The sequence below is a fragment of the Rhineura floridana genome, chromosome 1, assembly GCF_030035675.1.
Source record: "Rhineura floridana isolate rRhiFlo1 chromosome 1, rRhiFlo1.hap2, whole genome shotgun sequence".
NCBI lineage: Eukaryota > Metazoa > Chordata > Lepidosauria > Squamata > Rhineuridae > Rhineura > Rhineura floridana.
Window position 1 is genome coordinate 93,537,039 of NC_084480.1, and position 25,631 is coordinate 93,562,669.

The following is a 25,631-nucleotide window of genomic DNA, read 5'->3' on the forward strand; positions in this document are numbered from 1 at the left end:
TTGATGTTTCTCCCTCCAGTTTTCACACCTCCTTCATCTGGTCCAATCCCGCTTTCCGTATGATATGTTCTGCGTACAGATTAAATAAATAGGGTGATAAAATACAACCCTGTCTCACACCCTTTCCGATGGGGAACCAATCGGTTTCTCCATATTCTGTCCTTATAGTAGCCTCTTGTCCAGAGTATAGGTGGCGAATCAGGACAATCAGATGCTGTGGCACCCCCATTTCTTTTAAAGCATTCCATAGCTTTTCATGATCTACGCAGTCAAAGGCTTTGCTGTAGTCTATAAAGCACAGGGTGATTTTCTTCTGAAATTCCTTGGTGCGTTCCATTATCCAATGTATGTTTGCGATATGATCTCTGGTGCCTCTTCCCTTTCTAAATCCAGCTTGGACGTCTGGCATTTCTCGCTCCATATATGGTAAGAGCCTTTGTTGTAGAATCTTGAGCATGACTTTACTTGCATGGGATATTAAGGTAATAGTTCGGTACAGCCAAGAGTACAAGGAGGAAAAGAAGAGAAGCAGCTGTTAATGAATTGGTGTTCTGCACAATCAGGACCCCAAATGTGTGGGGGTTCCAATCACATGACACACCTCTATGGGAGCAGCTGCTCATACATAGCTGCACCACTTCTAATGTGTGAATGCTCTACACTCTTAGAACAAGTGAGAAAAAAACCTGCAACTTTTCCAGTTTTTTTATAATGAAGGTAAAACCACCATGCACAATAGTCCCGACTTCAGCAAGTTTCTTACCTAGAGACACCTTCCTCATGTCCCCAGTTTTCAAACTGATTGCCCCCTAAAACTAGGGGAGGGAATGTGATTTCTATTTTCCCACTCAAAAGTGGTAACATCTGCCCTCACAGGACAACTGATGCACCTATCTTTATGAAATTTGTCAGACGGCCTCTGTGTAGAAGGGGCAAGAATGCCTGCAGTTTGCATCCAATTCTGGCAGAAAATAAAAAAGTAATAGATTTTTCCTTTTTTAAAAAAGTTAAAAGTTCCTTGTACAAAAACTCCCTGGATAGATCTGCTTGCACTTTGGCAGGTTTAATCCACTCTGAGGGGACAACTTTGTCTGCAAATTTCATCCACTTATGTTTTAGATTCCACATTATAGTCAATGGAGACAAAACAGGTTTGGATTTAACAGATCAGATTTAGGCCCAAATAATCATCATTGGCGATCACTCATGACCAAGTAAAATTGTCTTCCAAGGTAAGGTCTTTAATGGTGGGTCCATAAGTGACTGTGGAGGCCAATCCTAAATCCACACAGCCTCCCACAGCGAGGACATAGGTTTCCAGATGGAAGACAGTTGTGATAAGAATTTGCTTGATGTGCCTTCCACTTAGCTCGTGTGGCCCTTTCCCCCTGCACTCGTGCTTCTTCAAAGTCCATTGCATGTTTGATCATAGCCAACCTCCAATTGGGACGCTCATGGGCCAAAACTTCCCAGTTCTTTATGCTCATGTTACATTTTTTTAGATTATCTTTAAACCTCTTTTCACAGTCCTGCCCCCGTCACCATCCGCCAGTCACCACGGGACTTTTGTTTTGTTTTATTTTGGTTGGAAGATGCCTGTGCATGAATTTGTTTCATGTGGGGAGATCAATCTTGACAGAAAAAGGCTTTGAACCAATGGCATGGATACCATGATGAATGGAAGTCTTTTATCTGCTGCAGCCTTCATCCACCTTCACAGCCGTTTCAACATACATATTGTTATCCTCTGTCTGTTCTGCCATTGAGGACATTCTTGGATCATTCTTTGTCTGCTACCTCTGCCTTGACCTTACTGGCATGGGTAAGGTACTGGGTAAATTGTGCTGGGAGTACATGACTCCCGACGCCATCACTCACAGGGTTCATTGGAACACGCAAGCCCACTCACCACTACAAGGTGACAATCCAGCAAGTGATTTAACAGATCATATTTAGGCCCAAATAATATAACTAATTGGAATCAGATAGAGCCATTCTGAAACAGATTGGGCTGCTTCCAAAAGCTACAGATACAAGGTAGGTCTTGTGGTTACTGCACACTTCTAATAATTATTATACCTCAGTGAATACGTCTAAGAAATTTTCCAGATTACTTATTTACAGCATAATAAATGTCATAATAAATGAAAGAAAATTAGTAAGACATTCTTACTAATCACACAAGAACCCTCAAGGTAGCACTTTTGGTGCTTGTAGAGCAGCTTCCCAGAACTCAGAGTAGAATTTTTTGTCATGGGGGAAAATACACTTCTATATCCAGACACAGCCATCTTCATACTATTGTGCAAGCTATATGAAATGTGGTTGCACCAGTGGCATGGGCATCTGTTAATATGTATGACATCACTAGCAATAAGAATGACAGCTACTTACTTGCACACACACCCCATTTTGTGAACTTAAAAAATTGTTGTTTGTGCCTTTGTGTTGCCATACTGTGCTACCAAAACATGGAAGTGCTCAAGTTCAAAGAACAGCAAGGCTTCATCTAGACCTATGTATTAAAAAATGTTGCAAACAGTAGCATAGTTGTCCCCTTACAGCATTCTTATGCATTATATGAGTATGGGAGGCTTTCATTCGTTCATTGGCGATCACTCATGGCCGAGTAAGATTGTCTTCTGATTTTTCAGAAAGGCATATAGCCAAGTTGTTCTGAATTCAAGATCAGTTACTCTAATCATTTGCAGCCACTTGGGCATCACAACTAATTCAATTTATCAATGTAGCCTTCCTGGCCCAGAAAAGCAGCAACCCAATCAACTGCTGGCTGTTTCACTCAATACATTCTAAACCTTGGCCAAGCAGAGAAATCTCAAAAACTGTAATAACAATTTTAATGTACTTGATTAACTCTAAAGATGAATTAGATATTTGTATGCCACAGGCATGTCCAAAGCAGTATGTAAAAGCATTGTATCCAAGCCAGAGTTCATTGCTATGCTTTAGGTTAGCCTGTATTAAAGAATGGAACTGCTGCTGTCTCTTCATGAATGCTCATGCAATGGGGAAAAGTGCTGGATTTAAGGAGGAGAGAGAATTTGTAGCTGTTTTAATTCAAGTAGGAGGCTGGAATCAGGCTGCTGCATGTGTTAGCTCTAGCTACTGGAAGTGAAACAGCATGCACAACAAGCCCTGTGCATGGTTCCCTCCCTAATCCAACAGCTAGAGCTATGCGTGCAGAATCTCCTTTTAAAAACAAAAAACTGCAGAGCAGCTGCTTGGGAGATGGAAAGGGGGGCTTCCCTCCCTTGCCAATAGCTGATTGGTGTGTTTTTTTAAGGGGGCTCCTTATGTGTAACCACAACTGTTATGTTCCTATGTTGGATGGATCCATTATGACATATCATTAAAAGTCTGAAGGAAGACTGTCCTTTCTACTGAAAATTTTAAAAAATTAAGAGGTAGCTTTTTCTAAAACAGCAGAAAGGTAGCAGCAAATGACCATGTTTTATTTTATTTTATTAAAAGCATTTATATACTGCTTAATATTTCAAAAGTCATCTAACCATAGTGATCATTTGTTTAATGTAGGTGGGGTTTTAAGACAAATACATACACTTAGAGCCAGAATAAAGAGGCTAAACACTTGTTGTTGGTTTAACTTGGGCCACAACTTTTATTCATGTTCAACATAAAAAAGAGATCTGGTACTTCACACAGTGCATAGTTAAATTATGAAATTCGTTCCCACAAGAGGCAGTGATGGCCTACTGGGATGCTTTTAAAAGAGTATCAGTAAAATTCATGGAGGAAAAGCCTATCAATGGCTACTAGCCATGATGGCTATGCTCTGCCACCACAGGTGGAGGTGGTATGCTTCCCAATACCAGTTGCTGGGAACCGCAGGAGGGGAGAATGCTCTTTGCACTCAGATCCTGCTTGTGGGCTTCTCATGGGGAACTGGTTGGCCACTGTGAGAACAGGATGCTGGCCTAGATGGGCCATTGGCCTGATCCAGTAGGCTCTTATTATGGTTTTACAATTACTCATGTCTATGTAGGGACACTGTCTAGGGACACTGTCCTTGTGACCTCCCTGCCACTTAAGTAAGGGTGAGCCTGAGTTGCCCCGAGTTACATGCAGTGTTCTGACTGTTTCTACCTCTTGTCCAATGCTGAGCATTGTCTATCTGATTCGCAATCCCCCAAGCCCCCCCCCCAATTTTGGAGTTGTGCTCTAGGTCAGGTCCCAGTGTGGGTTTCTTTCCCTATCCCTCACATCCAAGCTCCAAGTGGCATGTCTAGAGAATCCCCATTTCCCATTGAAGAAGGGCCATAGCTGAGTGGTAGAGCATCTGACTTGCATGCAGAAGGTCCCAGGTTCAATCCCCAGCAACTCCAGGTATGGGAATGTTCCTGCCTGACACCCTAGGAGCCACTGCCCGTCAGTGTAGATCATATTGAGCTAAATGGAACAATGGTCTGACTTGGTTAAAGGCAGCTTCCTATGTTCCTATGTTCCCATGCACTCATCTGGGTACCTCCAGTTGGTCACCAACCAATGGCCCTATTTGTAACTTACTTTCCTGCACAGCCCCTCTGTCGTGACTACACTATTTAGAGGCATGTGCACACACACACAGAGCTCTGACTGGTGATTCACTTGACATAACATCATGTAAACTAAATGAAAAAACCCTTCTGTCTTTGCCAATTTGGTTGATGAGCACAACATACCTATGCTGCCATTACGTAACCAGCTAATCCCACACTATGATCTTGGGACGGTGAGTGAGCAAACTGCAGACTGTTGTGGCTGTGGTTCAGTTGCCAGGCTTGTAAACTGACTAGAGGTTTTTCACAATCAAGCTGTAGATAAATTTGGATAAATAACAAATAATATAATCCTTGTCTGGCTCCACCCCCATACAACCTTTGCATGCATTAGATGTGCATCCATAAAAAAATCCTGCATAGCCTGCACATTTCTGAGGCCATACACAAAACGTCCGGCACACATACAGACACTTACATACTTGGTGGGCCTGGGGGAAAGTGTGGGTTTGGATCAATTACCAGTTTCTTCTTAAGTGATCTGTTTTGCCTTAGAACCATGTACTAATGATATATTAGTCATCTTGCTTATCATCATTCTGTATTCCCCTGTGGAAAATTATTGGGAGTTTCTAACAAGATGTAGACAGCAGTCATAAAAGCTTTAAATGTCATCAGTGATGTTTGGCATTTTGCATGCTTTACTACCACAGTTCAATCCAGATCACTACTGAAATGGCAAGACTCATAGCAGCCACAGCAGCAGGGCCGGTGCCAGGCATGTCAGGGCCCTTAGGCATCAGCTGGCCCCAACACACACGCCCCACCTACCTACCTTTCCCCTGAAGGGCCCCTCCTTAGGGTGGGTGAGTAGCGCTCCCTTCCATGATCTGCGGCAGCATTGGCTCCCGACCCTGCGGCGGATTGCAGAGAGAGAGCTCTCAGGCACCCCCTACTACCGCACAGGCCTGCAATGCCTGCCTGCCTGCCCCACCTACCTCTTCCTTGAAGTAAATGCTGGCTGCTCTGTGCATGCATGCGTGCCATCAACCAAGATGGCGGCCAAGGCTTCCCTAAAGGACTGATGCCTCCGCCGCCATCTTGGTTAATGGCATGCATGTGTGCCACACGTGCACATATCTGCTATCAACCAAGATGGCAGCAGGGGCATCAGAGTATGACAATACTGGGCTAGATGTACAAGTAGTCTAACCTGGTATATATTACCATCTTTTTAAAAAAATGACATCATGGTGTACAGATAAAGAGACTACCCTATGAGAAAAGGGTAAAACAAAGGGGCAAGATGATAAGAGGTTTATAAAATTATGCATGTTTTGGAGAAAGTAGATAGAGATTATTTCCCCCTTCTCCCATGATGCTAGAACCTGGGGTCACTTGATCAAATTTATTGGAAATACCTAGGACAGACAAAAGAGAGCACTTTTTCGCATAATTGACATATTTTGCCACAAGCTTGGTAATGCCACAGCTGGTTATCACAGGATGTGGCAATGGCCTTCTGCTTAGATAATGTACAAAACACGTTAGACAAACTCTGGGAGGATAAGCCTAGAAAGGGCAATTACCAATGGTGCTGTCGGGGCATGACTTTGGGGTAGCAGTCCAAAATTATCTAATAAAATAATGTAGAGAAGCCATTGTTGACTGTGATTCATCGACTGCTTGATGTATAATTCAGTTTTCAGACAACATCAGATTAATGTTAAAAAGAATAATACGTTTCCTTACTTTTCTAACGCGCTTGTGGCTACTCTTTCCTTCTCCTTCTTTTGCCTTTCTTTGTGCTTCTTAGCCCGAATCTCCCACATGCCTCTTATGGATGAAAAGTCGAATATTATCACCTGATGCCCCATGGTGTTGACATTAAGATTCTCCTGCAATAACAATTTTATTAAGAGAGTGTCATGATAAGGAAAAGAAGCATCTCACATATACTGCAACCACACTGTGCTCCCCACACCTTGCCCCTCTCCCTCTCAGTAAGCAGCAGTGACGCTTAGTGTCTGGAAGCCAGGTGCAAAACACCATCTCTTCTTCTTCGCCTATCGACCACTGCTGAATTTGGGTCACATCTATACAATACATTTAAAGCACTTCCATTTAACAGAGAAAGCAGCTTGAGGAGTTGCAGCTAGAGTCAGAATGCAGCTAGAGACCAAGGCTGTTTCCAGATGGGCAGCTCCTAATGCTAGTCACGGAGTGATCTTCCACCATAAGCTACATGCTTTGCACACTGTTGTGCTTTTTATGTGTGAACAACATGCAATGTTCCATCCACACTAGTGGCATGGCATAGACCTCTGGGTGGGTGAAAGGGTGGATAAAATTCATCTCAGTAGCACTTTAAAAAAAAACTTAATATCACAAAATACAGGTAAGCTTCCAGTTGTCTCACTCAAAGGAAACCATATACATTGCACATCTAGAACTCTCACCACTTGGAGAATTAGGCTACGTCTAACATATTATTAAAAGCTGCATCTCCAATAGCATTGTTCTGGGACGTTGCTCCAATGTCAACATGGTTACCAGTCAGTCAGCTATTAAGTCTGTCAAAAATGTAGTTAGAAAACTAATTGAGCTACTCTCTCATGCTCAGAGTCATAGCTGAAGATGTAATCATTTCCATTTGACTTTTATCATGAAATACAACAAATCCATCTATACCGGGCTTTTGTTGTACTTGTTCATAAAATCATTCACTGATCTATGTAACTGAAGTCAGAAAGCCTTTAAAAAATAATTGCTTCATCCCAGATCAAAAACTGCAGTTTCTTTTCCTTTTTTAAAAAAAAAACTTCACTGGAGATTTCATCAGCTCTCATTTTTATTACACTTAATAAAAGAGAACTGAGAGCAGTTAATCCACTACTAGAGAAATACCTCGTCCTTTCTTCCCTCCGTTTTAAGTTTAGACAAATTGAATGATAGCTACTACAATGTAACATCATATGCAGAAGAATACTAGTTGCTGGGAAGATGTTGCACAACTGTGAGCAATGTGCTCTTAAGGTTCTTGGGAGCATTTAGTAAGGCCAGACTTCCCCAACCTGGTGCCCTCCAAATGTTTTGGACTACAATTCCCATCAGCCCCAGCCAGCATGGCCAATGATCAGGGATGATGGAAATTGTAGTTCAAAACTTTGGAAAGCACCAAGTTAGGGAAACCTAGTGGGCAACCTCAAGGAGAATACAAGGGCACACCCATCATGAAGAGTAATTCCCATGTCACCTATGTATGAATATGATATGCTCCTACTACATGGAAAGGAAAGGGGTGGATATAAATCAAGTATGTGGACGTCCTCTCACAACCCTTTCATTCTGTATTCTACCATCCTTGCTTTCGTCCTCTGACTCATGTACGATTTATCACCTGCATCATCTCCTATAAATACCTCTGCATTAGCAAAGGAGGTGCTTGTATTACTTATATTTGAATAAGGCTTATTTGGATAAATCTTCTTTGCCTAGCTGCTTGCATTAACAGTCAGAAAGCAGGTGCTAATTTATTCTGTTGGATGAGCTTTTGGCACATGCAGCTTACAGGTCTGGGATGGAAGAGCATTTAGCTGTGGTTTCTGCACAGCTTTGCGCTATAACCGTTGCTGCTGAATCCCATCTTTCCTGGAGGACGTCTGCTTTTGAATTATTTTTGAGGTCATGGCCCATCTTTCTCAGATGTTGTATTATTGTAGTATCACTCATTTCTCAGAGAGATCATGAAAACTGGTCTCTCTCGCAGTATGCTATAAAAAGAACAGGATTTCTGACCAAGAAGGAGTTCAAGACCAGAAAAAAGGGAGATGATGAGTAATTTATAATGGTATCACCTGTGACAAAGAAGCTCTGTGTGTTGGAGTCTATAATAGTAGGTAGCCTTAACTTTAGCAATACCTGTTTACACATTGGGATTTTACTGGGCTTCAATCAATATGCCCAGTGTCTCTCCAACGGCTTCATCAGATTTACACAAGAAATGAGTCAATGCATCAACTGTAATGCATGGCTGCTGCAAAACCCTTTTCTGCTTTCAGAGCATATATACAAATTTTCAGAGTCGCTGCTGCTCTTTTAACTAGAGCAAGATTTGGAGCTGCATTTTATTCTACAATTGGTTGCTGGATGTCACATTAGCATTATAACATTATTCACAGTTACAGGCTTCAGAAATTGATTTTTTTTATTGCTTTCATGTCTTTTTGGTTATGATTTTGTTGCTTTTATATTTGGTTTGCAGAAACAATGTCCTTTGTATATTTGCTTCTATTTATTTTATTTTATTTTTACAAGAAAAGCTGCAGAAAGGTCCACACCATACATTTAAAGCATATCCAATGCACATTTAAAGCACATGGCTTCCCCTCGAGAATCATGGGAACTGTAGTTTGGTGGGAATTTGTAGCTCTGTGAGGTGAATATCATAGTCCCCAGGATTCTTTGGAGAAAGTCATGTACTTTATTTATTATTTTATTTACATCCTGCCCTTCCTGTTGGAATATATGTGGTTCAACTCCAACTTGTGGGTTGAGGCTGCATGGGGTTAAAAAGGGTAGTTAGAGAGGAGACCTCTTGGTTGCTAGGCTATACCTGTCCTTTGATCTCCTGCTGTCTCTTCCTGCCTGCTAGACTGATATGCAAGGATGTTGATCACAGTTTCTTCCCTCCTTCTTACTTCTTCTTTCTCTTGAGAGGGGAGCAGATATATTCCTTTGTCTCTCCCTCTCCTCCAAAGCATGAGGGCAAGCGCTGGGCTCAGTGTTTGCGGCTCCAACTTAGCTAGTTAGCTAGATATAGGACTCTTTCCTATCAAGTATGTACTTCCAGAATAAAGTAGTTATTTCTTATTTTAAAGCTTAAAGTCTCTGTCTGACTAATTTGCATGGAAGGTAGAATCTTTAGCAAGGATTCAAACACACACACATAAGCTCGCACAGAACTCTCCGTTCCCAGCATCACGACTCTCCGACACTTCCTCCCAGCAGGAACCCAGGGTGGCTTTAAATGTGCATTGATGTGCTTTAAATAAGGTTTGGCTCTTAGTTTAAATGTAATTGTAACCCAGTGCAGGTCATCATAACATTCACACAGACCAAAGTGTTCTCATTTTTTCTGAGGGTGGCCAGTCATGCATCACCAACAAAGCATTTCCATCGCCAAAAAAGAGGACACCAATCTGCATAACATTTGCATATGATATTTATATCTATGGGCACACGTTTGGAAATAATTACTATAATTTAACTATAAAGACAATACATCTACCCAGGGGTGTAGTTATCCAGGGTCAGGGGGGGTCTTAGACCCTTTACTTTTTTAAGAACCAGGTCCCAGCAGGGTCCCTATGTCTCCAGCATCCTATGAGCCAATCAACATAAAAGGGGAGTGTATTAGGCACTAAGAAGAGTCCCAATGAGTGTCAATTGTAAGCAAGCCTTTATTAGTTCTTACTTCAAAAAGCAAAGACAAGTTGCAGAGAGTGAGAATTCTGTAATGGCAGAAGAAGAGCCAGTGAATCCTATGATAGCATCTCATATACATCATCAAGCAGTTTGGTAGCAGTAGGAGATAAACGTGTAGACACTGAATTCAGTAATTTCAAGCAATGTCTCTGGCAGTGAGAAAGGGCAGGTAAATGGTGACTCTGATAGAGAAGCAGAAAGCAGTATTATATAATCTTAGTATAATCAGTATAGCAGTATAATCTTAGAAGGGGGCATGGCTGTGAGGGGGTATGGCTGTGACGACCATGAAGGGACCCTGCACTTCTGAATTTGCCACTACGCTACTGACCTCACCATAGATGACTTGTGCACCTGCTCACTCTGCTGACCCGGTGCTGCTACTGATGGGCAGCATCAAGGCTCTTGCTCTCCCTTTTTATGGTTCCTTATCTGCAAACCAGGACTGGGTATCCCTCAGACAGAAGGCACCTTTAAATAAAGTGCTGGCAGCCCTTCAAAATAGAAGGCTAGTCTCAATAAAATAAGACATGTGGCCACTCTATTCTTTCCCATACACAGGGCAAATTGATAGAAACACTGGGCCTTTGAAAATATGGTCTTGATAGGCCTTTGGATATTATGCTTCAGCCTTTCCCACATCACTCCTCTGAAGAAAACCTTTCCTTTCTCCCTGTACCCAAGTTCCCAGAGAAGTATGGTTCTGCTCTCAGGGCCAGCCTGAAGCAGAGCAGCAAATGGCACCACCATGGCTTGGCATTATGTTCACAGATCCCCCGATTTATGTGAATATATCTGATTTGTTTGTTAATGCTGGGCTCATGGCTCTCTGTCATAGTGGTAATGCATGCAAGCAAAAGGCACATGTGTTGCTCCACTTACATGCTTTCCCAACTAGCACCATATCTCCATTGGAGCCACTGGCTCTGGCAAGGAAAGCAGCAACATGCTCTGGATATGTGTTGTGGTTGCAAATTGATGGGGCAAAACACATTTTATTTTATTATTTATTTATTTATTACATTTATACCCCACCTTTCTTTTTTCATGAAGTCCAAGGCAGCTTACATATGGTTCCCAGGCGGTCTCCCATCCAGGCACTGACCATACCTGACCTTGCTTAGCTTCAGCAGGGAGCTGGCCTCATGCACCTTCAGACCATAGCCTGAGACATCCATACCATTTTGTGGTCTTGCCTCTTTTTTCATTCTTTTGGCTGTGGTAGATATTTTGTGTTATGCTACCCCCATGACAGCCATTGGTGTTATGCCATGCCTCCAAAGCAGCCATTCTGTGACTTCCACCCACAGCACTTTCTCAAAATTCCAGACCTGCCCACTTGGCCAAAAAGGTTGATAAACCACTGGCAAAGTTTTCTCATACCCTTAATGTGGGATTCATCGAAAGAAATTATCTCATCAACAAGGTTTTCTCTTATTACTGTATTTTTGCCCAGAAAGTCTAAGCTCCTCATAGGGATGTTCATTAATTAAGCCTTTAATTATGGATTAATTAGTGGTTGATTAAGAGTATTTTTTGTACTTCCCCTGCTCTCACAGCACTAATGTGTTTGCCATCAATCTTGATGGATGCTACTGTTGTTACTCATGTAGAGGGATTTATTGCAGATGTATTCCCCTATCTCTTCACTTAGAGGGGCAAACCCATTCCGTAAATGAATTCCTCCTTCTGCCATTTGAAGAAGCTACTTTTTTCCATGCTGATTTCCTTTCATCCTTTTCATATTTTATTGACAAAATGTTGATTATCACCATTTCATAAAAAACATTTGCCAGGGAATTCAGTTCAGTGTTTCATATTATTATAATTACAATGAACTGTTTGATAGCAGTTTAGGAGCAGAGGAGACTGCCTTATACAGAGTCAGACCATTGGTCCATCGCGTTCAGTATTGCCTGCAATGACTAGAAACAGCTCTCCAGGATTTCAGACAAGAGTCTCTTCCAGTCCTACCTGAAGATGCCGGGGATTGAACCTGGGGCCTTCTACATGCAAAGCATGGGCTCTACTACCTTGAGCTACAGTCCTTCCCACTAGCTCGGTCTTTACTCAAGCAAAGGGCTTAGAGTGAGGCCAAATGTTGGCCCCCAGGCCTCTCTAGCCAGCCTTTGGGGCTCTTCTTAGGCCACATCACCTTTCTCCAGGCCATATTCCTCCCTGTCCCAGCTCTCCCCCAGAGTGCTTTTGCCTGGCTAGAGCTGTGACAATCCATTTTGTTTTCCTGGATGGAGATGGATGTGTAGAGCCCCCTGACTTTTGCAGGCCTGGAATATAGCATTCGGTGTACAAAGGTAAAAATCACTCCCATTGCTCCCCATGCCTTTTATGTCTGGCCCAACCCACCATCAGCTTGCGGCCCCCAGGAGATTTCCTAGTAGGGAATGCGGCCCTTGGACTGCAAAAAAGGTTCCCCACCCTTGGCATATGGTTGCTGTGCATTAAGGAAGTGAGAGAATATCAAGAATCCTGGAAGGGGAAGGAAAATTAGTTGTGTTACAACAGGAAGAAAGAGAGAGCTGGAAGCACTGTACGTTGTATGTCAGACATGTAGGAAGGAAGCACTGCTGTCTGACATAATAACATAAGAGCCCTGCTGGATCAGACCAATCTAGGTCAGCATTCTGTTTCCACAGTGACCAACCAGATGTCACTGGCAAGTTTTCAAGCAGGGTTTGAAGGCAATAGCCCTCTCCTAACAGCAACTGCTATTCAAAGGCTTACAAAAACCACAATAGTGAATACTGCTCAAATTCACTTGATTTCTCTTCCTTACCACTGATGAACATGAGAAGTGCAGCAAGTTCCACTCCCCTTTCTGTTTCTAATGGAATTCTCTGAACACCCCTAGCGGTAAAGCAACTGTTTTGCACGCAGGAGTTCCCAGGTGCAACCCCAGCCTCTCCAAGTAGGGCCCAGAGAGACACCCTCTCTGAAACCCTGGAGGGCCACTGTCAATCAGTGTAGACAATCCTGAGCTGGATATATCAGTGAACTGTCTCAACATAAGGCCACTTCCTATGTTCCTGCTGTAATCCCCTGATCTCTCCTCTCCCCCAGAGCCATTTAGGGAGAAAGAGCCATATAGCTCAGTGATAGAACATCTGTTTTGCATGCAGAAGGTCCCAGGTTCAATCCTCGGCACCTCCACGCAGTACTGCCTGAAATCCTGGAGGGCCCCTGCCAGTCAGCATAGTCAATACTGTTGGAACAGCATAGGCAGACTATTGTTCATGTAGCCCAGTACTATCAACACGATTCCATTGGCCTTCAGCACCTGGGTCAGAACCCACTACTGCATTGTAACAACCATAGGAGGGCCTCAGCAGTAGCACGACCGCCATATAAATACATGATCCAGATAAATAAATGATAATAAAATTAATGAAATGGGTCCCCAAAGGCATGCTTGTGCTAAGAGGTAGGTTGCAAATCTTAAAAGGTTGAAGACATACTCTGACAGGCAACAGCTACAGTGATAGTTCCTCACACATTGATTGGCAGAGGTAACATCTAATTATTCCAGCCTAAGCTCAGTAATGAATGTGGATGAAATGTTTTGTTGCCATTTGCAGCAGTCCAGTGTTCTGCACAGGGTTTAGCTAATTGTGGGTTTTAGGCAGGGGATCAACAGTAGCTTTTAAGAAGCTTGATGGTGGCATGTCAGAGGCATGATTTATCATATGTGTGTTCACACTCCCCACCACCACTGATGTGACCACTGATAAAATAGACTGTGCAAAGTTTTGAATCACTACAAAAACCCGCAAATCCTGCTTAGCAAAGGCGACTGTAAGCAACAATGCCTCTTTTGTGCCATTCAACTCTCTGAGGGGAAAAAAACCTGTTACAGACCTAAAGATAAAAACACACTCACTGTTCTGCCAGTTCTAGTGCGTCTCCACCTCTCTCTTCTGATAATGGGGGCACACGACACTAGTCAAACCCACCCTTTTTTATTGTAAAACCTGGTGGGAGCCACCATTTTTAAAAAATTCAGCTTCAAAAAGATTGTGCAACTGATCCGTAGACCAACCCATTCCCACTCCAGGTGTGGCCAATGGAAACGCTTTGATCTGGCGACTAGCGTGTTTACAGCCTAAGAGCCCTTCTAGATCAGACCAAAGGCTAATCTAGTCCAGCATGCTGTTTCCCCAAACCAGATGTTTCTGGGAAGCTTACAAACAGGACATGAGGGCAATAGCCCTCCCCTGCTATTGTTCTTCAGCAACTAAATTCAAAGGCATGTTGCCTCTGATTTTGGAGGTAGCATAGCCACCATGACTAGTAGCCATTGATACCCTTATCCTCCATATCAGCCTCTAGTCATAATATTTACTCCCTGAATATTAAAGACAAGTACTTCACCTTTCAACTAACATGCATTCTCTTCTTACAGTGATGGGCGCCAGGCGATAACTTGTTAACCTGCAGTGTAACTTCTTGATCTACACCAACACTCTCATATACCATCGTCTCTTGGCTTGCTAGATATGCTTTATCTGTGTTAGATGCTTGGTGTACATGGCCTTCAGAAGCAGACATTCTATAACTCTTTTAAGCTTCACTCAAGATCCTGACACACAACAAAGATAAATAGCCATTTTTTTATATAATAAATCATTTTCACTCCAACCTGTGCCCTTCAGATATAATAGTCCAGTGTTTAATGTTATTTTGTTTGTTTTTTACAGCAGAGACAGAGAGAGAACTAGAAGCAGGTGTCAGGTATGCTTTAAATAAAATAAAACATTAAAAGCTCACTATATACATTACAGGTTCAGGTTAGTATCATAAATGCATTTTTTAGCTATCATTACATTATATTTGAAAGATCAAGTGTATCAAAAAGTATAATGTTCTAAGCTTAAACTATTTATATGTCTCCCTTGCACTTGCACGCTCCCACACACATACATTTTGGCAGACACCACAACACTACTAGCAGAATCAATCAGCAATGATGACTTTGCATGTTTGATCCCCACAGACCCAAAGAGCTGTAATCTCAACAGTCAGCAAAATGGCCACTTACCTAAACCTAAAGAGCACTATTGTTCTGAACTCCTCAGTGTACCTGTGGTAAATAAACTGGAAATGCTGAAGTTGTTTACAGCAACAACATAGCTGTTGGTCAGCCCAGTATCTCTGTTTGTTTAAACTTGCCAACGTGACTAACCTTCCAGATTCGCTAATGTTCTATATTTGCAGCGTGCTAACATGATCTGTGGTTTGAAAGCAGCCAGGGGGGTGATAGAATATCAACACTGCAAGGCTCCACTTGGAGAAATGAACAGAACTTTGAATAGGATAACCAGTTTACCAGCACTTCAGCAAGAGTGATCAAAGCAACATCAACTTGACCTATAGTCCCAACATTATTTAAAATCAAAGAGAGATGGCAAGAGGAGGAAAGAAGACAAGGTTTGTTTTTGTTTTAGAATTAGAATAAGTTTCTGTAGTCTAGAGACCTCGTCATAAAATAAGGAAATAAAAAGAAAACTGAAACAAAGTTCCTGCAACTGTCAGGGCTGCAGGGTGACACGAGTGATACTGCAGAGCCAAAAAGACTCCGATCGCAAACCACTCCAGCTTGACAAGCACGTGTTTAATGGGAAAGGTGTCACTGCCCTTCTGAACTTGGCAAGTTCAACTCTTCCTGATATAGTCTCAAAGAGCGCTCTAAGGAATGGATCCAACTTTTTTTTTTTCCTGGCAGAGCTTCATCTCTGAGACAGCCCCTTTGAAATATACGTGGAGTAGCTGTGCCAGGGAGACACCATGCTTAAGGACTCTTAGTAAAGAGTTTGCTGAGGCTGTAACAGAAGGTCGCTGCAGAGGGCTGCCACCTTTGGTTATGTGCCGAACCTCTGCACTTTTACCAACTGCACAACAGGCAAAAAAAGAAGGTGTTATGTTTCCTCCATCACTGCATCTCTATGCAGAGGAAAGCGTCAGCTGTTGATTTCTGATTCACCTGAAAAAGAGTTGAATACTATGGGCCGAAAAGAGACAGAGCGGCTTTCATGCAATTAGTATTTGTTTTTCTGGTGTGTGTTCACCCCCTTCCTAAGAGAGCCAGTGTAGTGTAGTGGTTAAGGTGTTGGACTACAACCTGGGAAACCAGGGTTCAAATCACCACACAGCCATGAAGCTCACTGGGTGACCTTGGGCCAGTCACTGCCTCTTAGCCTCAGCGGGAGGCAATGGTAAACCCCCTCTGAATACCCCTTACCATGAAAACCCTATTCATAGGGTCGCTCATAAATCGGAATCGACTTGAAGGCAGTCCGTAATTTTTTAAGTCAGTGGGAAATGTGAGTGCCTCTATATGGATTGGGACCCCAATACCCCTCCATGCTTACTATTTGCATTGGAATGGGAAGCTTTTATTGTACCAATGGAAGTTTTTTTTTCCATCGCAAATCATAGGTGCAGGGGTGAGGAACCCTATCCCCACACCAGGGACCCCATGTCTAATATTTCATTTTCAAATGCCATTCACACAGTCACTCACTGTGCGCATGGCATCCCATCTAGTATAGCCCCAGATTACACTTGCTATGAGGATCAGAATTTTCCAGCTGCATTGTTTGTAGTAGAATTTACCATGTAAGTTGAGGTTGTGGCATAGAGTCTCCCCATTCACTGCCCACAGAAATGACAGAAACTGGCAGGGACAAGGCAACCTATTACATGATGGCCATGTGGTGCTATATGGTATGGCCAGCAGGGTAGGAAACTTACCAAGGAGATGTTGATCCCCAATGTGAATATATATTTCTAAGCCATTTCATTTGGTCCTCCCTTGACCACTGGAAAAATATGGCAAAAATATAAATCAGCTACATTAATTCTTTCCAGGAACAGCAGCATCTAGATCACACTTTAAGAGACAAAATAGCAGAATATTGCCACTTTGATTTATGAAACACATCTTCCTTCACTTGTGGAGAGTTGATCCTGCCTTTGCAAAAAGGCTGGTTTGGGGAAAAAACAAGGGGGGGCATGGCTGAGGTTTATGAAATGATGCATAGTGTGACAAAAGCAGGTAGAGGAAACCTTTTCATCCTAGCTCGTAATACTGGAACCCAGGATCATCTAATACTGGTTGGAGATTCAGAACAGGTAAAAGGAAGTATTTCTTCACACACAGTGCATAGTAGTTCAATTATGGACTCCACTACCACAAGATGTAGTGACAGCCATCAGCTTAGCTGGCTTTATATTCTTGGAGGATGCTATCAATGGCTTCTAGTCACGATAGTTCTGTCTCTAGATACAATTGCTGGGAAACAATTGTGGGAGAGGCTACTGCAGTCTTGTCCTGTTTGTGGGCTTTCCATACGCATCAGGTTGGCCACTGTGGGACTAGATGGGCCTTTGGTCTGATCCAGTGGGGCTCATCTTGTAGAAGTACTTCTGGTCCCCTCCTGATCTAGGATTCTATGAAACTACTTTTTAAAAGCTGTAAGGGCTACCGTTAAAAAGGTACTATATATTTAAGTGCCTCCACATTCCTCCAACCAGTCAAGAGATTTTACATGGGAAAAGACTGCATGAAATTTCCCTGTCACCCTATCACCATAAGAAGGTGCTTAAAGTGATAAACATCAAAGGGGCTCTGATAAGACAAGCTGCATTTATAACAAGATGGGTGGACAAGTAAGTGCATTGAAGAGAGATGATCAGTGTATATGGCATCAGTCAACAAATCACTAGCTAAGAACAGATATCCTGTCCCTACAGATTCTTCTGGTCTTTTATGGTAATGCAGAGTGCCTTCCTAGAGATTTGTGAGAAGCACTGAAGAGACTTTGGGAGTTTTCCTAGAACATTGTCCCATCTGCACCAGTCCCATTTAAAACATAAATAACCAAAGAATGTAGTCTGTACCAGTAATACTAGGAATCAATCCCTAAGGTTCTCTAAAAGCATTTTCTCACATGAAGGTTAAAACAGTTCTTGCTTCAGTTGGCTTATGACACTGGCAGGAATGCTCATTATATTACACTAGGGGCTCCACCCCTGCTCGCTTCACTTACCAACCCCACCTACTGTCACCACCACTATCCTCCACGGGTTGTCAGCACTCCTCCCTCACTCTCTCCCCCACAGGCCGCTAGTGCTACCCCTCCCTTTCCCTGCACATAGGTCACCAGTGCTCCTCCCCCCATGGATCACCAGCACTCCCCCTCCCTCCACAGGTCACCAGCGCTCCCTCCCTCCCCCTTCCCTATGCCTCATGCCCCACTGCCATTGCCACTGTCGTCTTGCCTTGCCTCGCAGCATCACACTACTCGTAAATGTTTCTGCACAGGTGTGTGCCTGTGCAGAAGCATTCACAGGTAGTGTGACACTTAGAAGAATATTATATAATAAGAAATATTGCTCCTTTCCCCTTCTCTTCTGCATTCACAAAGAGCAGTTTTAATATAAAGAGCTATGTAAGCATTACAGTCCCAGGATATGGTCAGAAGATGCCTGCAGCCACCACTACCTTACTGAAGCTGAAGGCTCCGGTCAGTGTCTGGATGTTGGGAGATCTCCTGGGAACCACATGTACCCACAGCTTGGAAGATTACTTTTATTGTTACATGGTCCCAAAAAGGAATAAATTGCCATTACAATTACAATTGTTCTGAAAGGAATTGATTGCTTTACCGTTACTCAAAAGTAATCACTACACTTACACTTAAGTTACTTTTAAAAAAAACTAGAGTGCCTACAAGGTGCTGGCCTTGGCTGCTGCACACCTAAGTCGCCTAAAACAACATTAAAAAATAAACACACAAACACAGAGGAAGTAGAATAATTCTTTTTATCCATAAGATAGCAATGGTGTTCTCTCTGTTAGTAAGGGAGGCAGGAAGGGAGGCAGAAGCCACTACTCAGATCTTTGCACGTCAAACCAAGTGCAACCCCCCCACACACACACACACACTCAGCCAGCAAGCATAATCTCTCTCACTCAACCACCTCCCGGACCCTACCCTGCCATCAACTAAGGGACACCCAACCAAGCAAACATTTTCCCCCAAGATACAAAAAAGTTAAAATACTGCAAATGCAGCAAAGTAGCCAGGGAGGGCAGAAGAGGCAGCTTTGTGTGCCAAGTGCAAACACAGTCAGTCTGTCTGTCTGTCTGTCTCTCTCTCTCTGTCTCTTTCTCTCTCTCTCTCTGTCTCTCTCACACACACACACATTGTCATCTTTTACCTCACCAGTTCTTTATCTCCATTCACCTGCTGCCTCCTCCTCTTTTATTCATGCTCTTGCCCTCCAGCTCCTTTCTCCCTCCACTTTTCTCCACCGTCCATTTTTTTAAACAATTATTTTCTTCACCCCACGCCTTCTCACTCTCCACCTCCTCCCTTGTCACCTCCTACCCACTCACAGAGCACGAGGGAAGAGCGATGTTGCACAGAAGCCGTTTGAGGGACATGATTTTCATCCACAAATCAGAGGAGCAGAAGACTTCCCCTTCTCCCTGCCCCCCAAGTAATGCCCAAAAGTGGTGCTGGAAACATTACAATTACTCCTCAAAAGTAATAAAATTACTCCTTGTTCTATTACAATCAAAATGTGAAATTACCCACCCATTCCTCCAAAAAGTAATGAATTACAAGTAATTAATTTTTTTAAATTCTCTTGGAGGTCGCTGATTCATAGGGTTGCCGTAAGTCGTAGCTGACTTGGAGACACATAACAACAACATTTTAACTAATTACTTCCAAGGTCTGCATGTACCTACCTGGAGTTCCATGATGGAAGAAAGACAGGACACAAATGTAAGAAATGTTTAATAAAAATATAGTGCATGAATCAGCCTTATACAAAGTCAGTGATTGGTCGACTGCAGGTGTGGGGAACGTTTGGCCTTCTGGATGTTGCTGAACTACAACCTCCATCATCCTTGGCCATTGGCATTCTTGCTGGGGCTGATGGGAGTTGTAGTTCAGCAACATTTGGACAGCCAAGGATTCCCCACACCTGCAATAGCTGATCTCAACCAGAAGCCTTTCAAGCACACTTCTGCCTGAGTTCTGCAACTTGCACACATGTGAGCACAAGGGGAGGCATCATGTGAATTTATAGACATTGGGATGTGATTTGTAATTATTGTTTCCACCAGTGAGCACCAATTGCTGAGGGACAAATAACAGGAGAGGGTGGTTGCCTTCTCATGCTGTTTGTGGGCTTCTCAGAAGAATGTGGCTGGCTCCTGTTGAGGGCAGGATGCTGAACTAGATGAAGCCTTAGGCTGATCCAGCAGACTGTGCCCTTTGTAATTATATACAGATATGCATAAATTGTGAACATGGGATCTGCAATAAATTGTTTGTGTGGATTTTCACCATTCCAGAAACCAAGCCATGCCCTCCTCCATGACATTCCATTCCAATCACCCTCCCAACCAATTTTCCTCCCCTCACCCAACCCAAACAGTCGGTCAGCATTCTATGGCAACTGAGCATGCTCAGTCCTCATTGGGTTATTTCTTACAGTCTAAAATTGTGAGTTTTTTCTAAAGATTTGTTTTTTGTACCTTAGGGTTCTCCTGCTGATGCCTCTTTCTTGTGCATAGGTGGTACTGGTTCAGCTACATAAGCAACAGTGCTCATGCCTAAACACTGAAAGCAGAACCAATTACTAGTAAATCTGAAGTTATTTTTACTTGCCTCCAGGGTGGCATGGAATTTCATAGGAATTTCCCACATGATTTGAGTCATTACTTATTTTATTGATTGATTTCAATATGTATAGGCAGCCTTTCAGGATGACACATACACACCCTGCCCAAAAGTGGTTTACAACATCCAAACTATTTCAGAAACCACTAAGCAACCACCACAAAACTGGAATATTGCAAGACTAGGCATTACTTATAAACCCTTGTAGAGCAATTTCTAGATCTGCTTTTGACTGGCTCGCTTTGCTTTAGAATCATTTGCTATGAACAGAGTAGTGGGAATGTTATCAGCAATCGGCTAACCTTTGGCTGTTTTCATTAGGCAAGGAACCAAACATACAAGAAGGCCATTGGTGTCACATCTAATTCTAGCCTTTCATCCCAATCAACTCAGTAACTAAGCTGAAATTCCTTCCAGAGGATCATGGCTTCTGTACGCTCCCCTCTTCCACAGTCACATGAATCAATATGAACTGCTAAACAAGGCTAAAAGGTCATTCTGATTTTTATTTTATTTTTTACAATGCTTAGACATCAGTTTTTAGCCTTCATGTTAACAGAAGTAAGTATGATGGATATGTGTCTGGATTCAGAAACACAGGAGGCAAAGGAAAAAAAAGTAGAAGCTCATTTACAGATCTCATTATTTTTGTTTATTTCACTATTTCTATCCGTTGATTTATTATTTTGAACATTTAGACATTCTGGGTCAGCCAAGAAACTATAATTGCAGTTTCAAAGCTGGGCTTTCAACTTACTTGAAATGTGCAAAGGTCATGTAGGTTCCAATGAACCTTTTCTGGTGGGCATTCTGTATATTTGAGAGTGAGCACTTCCTCTAGTGACTGAATGTAAATAGAGTTTAATGATAATGTCCTAAAAAGTACCACTTCAGTTCTAACATCAGAAATTTCACAGGCAGCATTATATTGGCTGTGTACACATACTTGCTTGTAGCACCAAAATGTAGTTTTTCCTTATAGAGAATCATTTGTGCTCATCTTCAACATGCTGTTTTCCATATTGATTGTAGATCCTGCCATCCTGATGGGTGTGTGTGGTTACTTGCTGTGTGTCTGAAAACCGTCCCCTTGATTAGATTGCACATTTGAAAATCCTCCCCTTGCTATCATAATATACATCAACCCACTGTGGAAGTGTGGATACACCCCTCATTGCTGGGACTGCCTACATCTGTTTTCAGATGGAAAAACTGCAGGGTAAATGAAGAGTCAGTCTACAACGAGCTTTTATGTTCAGAATGAAACCAGTTTGTCAAGAAGTGGTTTTCAGGGCCAAAAAAATATATGCAATAGGTCTATATTGTGTGCGGACTAGGTAGAAAAAACAAAAACTCAGCCTCCATTGATTATAAAATAAAATATGTGTCAAGAGTCACAGCTGCTGGGCTGGGCTAATCAGGGGGCCACACCCATGCCAGACATTTATCTCACTTTAGACCAGCCTTTCCCAACCAGTGTGCCTCCAGATGTTGTTGGACCACAATTCCCATCTTTCCTGACCATTGCCAACGCTGGCTGAGGCTGATGGGAGTTGTGGTCCAACAACAGCTGGAGGCACACTGGTTGGGAAAGGCTGCTTTAGACGGTCATGGCTTTACCCAAAGAATCCTGGGAAGTGTAGTTTGTGAAGGGTGCTGAGAGTTGTTAGGAGACTCCTATTCCCCTGGCAGAGCTCCAGTAGCCAGAGTGGTTTAACAGTCAGCCACTCTGACTGAAGCTCTCTGAGGGGAATAGGGTATCTCCTAGCAACTCTCAGCACCCTTCACTAACTACACTTCCCAGGATGCTTTGGGGGAAGCCATGACTGTACTAAAGTGAAATAAAGGCCTGCTGTGGATGTGGCCAGGAACAGCTTTGGTTTAAATTTGGGTGGGAGACAACATGTGCCTGCTGTAGAATAAAAAGGTGGGGGAAACACTGAAAAACAATGATACTGTTCACAATGTTTTCCTTTTGGAAAGGAAAGGGGCTTTGATGCTGCCCAAGGGGCCACCCACCCAACCTCCTCCCCTCCCTGCCCTTCCCCCAGGTCTTTCACCTTTCCTAATCATGATTGCACGGGAGTAAATCCCACTCAACTCAATAAGCATTCAAATGTTCAAACCTGCCCTCCCCTCCTCCTCCCCTCCTCCTCCCCTCCCATCATCTCCCTTTTGCCCTTTCCCACCCCGACCTTCGCCCCTGCTCCTCCCCTTCCAATCCCCGCCCCCTTCTTCTGCTTCCCTCTCCTCTCCCCTCCCTCTCCTTCTCCCCCATGGTCAGTTTTACCTATCCTAACCATGACTGCACGGGAATAAATCCCACTGAACTCAATAAGCATGCAAATGATCAAACCTGCCCTCCTCCTCCCTTCCCCCTCCTGCCTGCTCCCATCCCCCTTCTTCCCTCTGCCCTTCCTCCTCCTCTGTCCCCTACCTCTGTCCTTCCTCCTCCTCTCCTCCCCATCCCTGTGGTCAGTTTCACTTATCCTAAGCATGATTGCAAGGAAGTAAATCCCATTGAACTGAATAAGCATGCAAATGATCAATCCATTCTCAGCAAACTTGCACAGGATCCCATTTCTTACCTCCCAGATTAAAAAGCAGAGAAATTCACTAATAGGCAAAACAACAACAACAACGGGGGCGGTGGGGGAGAGTGTAGCAATATGTATGAAGCTTAAACTAAAGGCAGCAGTAGCAGGGGGTGGAGTTGGAAGGAGGAACAGGAAGTGAGTCGGGAGAGACTAGCAGAAAGAGGTAGTGAGAGAGAATTGCAAGCCCTGTAACTACTTTCTTTCACGCCTATTTAAATTCACTAATAGGCAAAAAAATGTGTGGTTTAAGAACGTACCTATAGCCCACAGATATTTCTATCAAACTTTAAAAAGCAGGGAAATTGGGCAGCTACAATGAACGCACCAGGGGAGCAGGAGATCTTACCCTCCTTTCTGAGATATTGTGCTATCCTACAAATTTGTCAAAATGCAAACACAATTTGGGTTAGTCTTTCACAGTCCAATCCACTTCCTGTGTAGCTTGGAAGAATTTGGTAGCATGTGCCTCTGAGCATATGGTGAGTGGTGGCAACACCTGCAATCAGCCCAAATAACAGAAACAAGACATGTGCTGTGCTAATCTTGTTTTAGCAAGGAGGAGGCAACAATATTAAGACAATTGATCTAGTTCAGATAGTCACTTTAAATATGTTTGATTTAGTTTGCAATTTTAGTGAACTTTCCAATAGTAAATCATTTTCTTTTGGTTCTGTTTCTGTGAATATGTGAAGTACAGCAACACTTTGCATAATTTGCATTTTAAAAACTCCAAAAACACTTGTGGAATAATGGCACTGACTATTCTGCAGAATAGTCTCCAATGGACATGAGGAATGTCTCAGATTTCACAACATAAAACGGGGAGGTGAAATACACAAGATCCTAGCAAAATTCTAGGTGTGCTGTATGTTTTTCATTGACTAATATCACCTTTCCTTAAGGGGAGGGGTTTAAACATAGCTGGCCAAAAACATGCATCTTGAGCAGACCAAGTTTGTTTTTTCCAACAGCTAGATTTATTGCTTACATAGCAACATATTGTAACCAGTCTGATTTTACATCAAACTGCAGTTTCAGATTCAACTGTTAATGCACCCAAAATAGAAATAGAACATAACCTCCAGTTTGAAACACAAAAGGCTGTCTTCACCATAATATGACATTGACCAATAAAAAGGCTTTGAAATTAATAAAAATAAATTTGACACAGATTTCTAGGATGAATAATGAGAGAAATTAATTTTCTAGCTTAGATTCTCAGTAGAAACAGTAGTAACACAGGAAAGAAGCAAAGTAAGAAGAACACCAACAAACATACAAAAAATGTAATTCATCTTTGGAGATGGCAGGTGTTGCCATCACTCACCATATGCTCAGAGGCACACGTTACCAAATTCTTCCAAGCTACACAGGAAGTGGATTGGACTGTGAAAAACCAAACCAAATTGTGTTTGCATTTTGACCAATTTGTAGGGCAGTACAATATCTCAGAGAGGAGGCCAGGTCTCCTGATCCCCTGGTACATTCACTATAGCTGCCCCATTTCCCTGCTTTTTAAAGTTTGATAGATATATCTGTTGGCTATAGGTACATTCTTAAACCACAAGGGTTTTTGCCCATTAGTGAATATAACTGTAAGACTGTTGTAGCTTAATTTTTCTACTTTTTGTGTATTATTTTTCTTTGTCCAACCACCCCCTGCTTTGTGTAATAACTTTCCTAATGAAGAGTTCTGGAGAACTTGAAAGCTTGCCCTACTTGTATGGCTTTTTGGTTCATCCTAATGTATTACCCAATTTTGGACTTTTTTTTCTTATGGACCAACATGGCTGCCCTTGTTTGGTTTTTGTTGTTTTTAACAAGACTGTACTAATTGCACACATGTTTTGGATTCCTTCCAAAGAGGGGGAAATGCATTGCACAATGGGGTGAGTGATGTATTTACAGTGAAACTAACAGTGCCATCTGCTGACTGAAAAGTGCTAATGCTTCAATAGTTCACATACATCAAACGTAACACTGGAACTCTACAATCCTGTTGAGCTATGTTCCCCTAAATCCCTGTTGAGGAAGGTGCAGGTCCACCCATGCTAGACACACACCCAGCATCCTCATCCCCAACAGCTGCTCTCTCATACTTTCACATATTGAACAGAAGATCTGAAGCAGGTTCTGCATATATCCAAATACACTCAGAGTCCTTCCTATGACCAGGACCCTTGATCTTGCAGGGCTCCGTCCTGACCATGGAAAAGCTTTTAAGCACCTTTGGCCAAACAAACTTAGAATCCCCCTTCAGACCTTCCTGCTCAATGTGGGAAGATCGGGGTGCAGCTGGCAGCTGATGCACACAGTCC

At 42.8% G+C, this 25,631-nt stretch overlaps 1 protein-coding gene across 1 annotated transcript in view; it reads right to left on the reverse strand.

Moving 5' to 3' along the window:
- Nucleotides 1-15,179, reverse strand: part of LRRC2 (leucine rich repeat containing 2) — an 80,186-nt gene extending 65,007 nt beyond the window's left edge. Inside the window, exons 1-2 of the mRNA XM_061626236.1 lie at nucleotides 15,058-15,179; nucleotides 6,270-6,415 (exon numbers count right to left, since the gene is read on the reverse strand). Coding sequence (XP_061482220.1) covers nucleotides 6,270-6,394 — 125 coding nt within the window. The 5' untranslated portion in view covers nucleotides 6,395-6,415; nucleotides 15,058-15,179. The remainder of the gene's footprint in view (nucleotides 1-6,269; nucleotides 6,416-15,057) is intronic.
- Nucleotides 15,180-25,631: the final 10,452 nt, after the last annotated feature.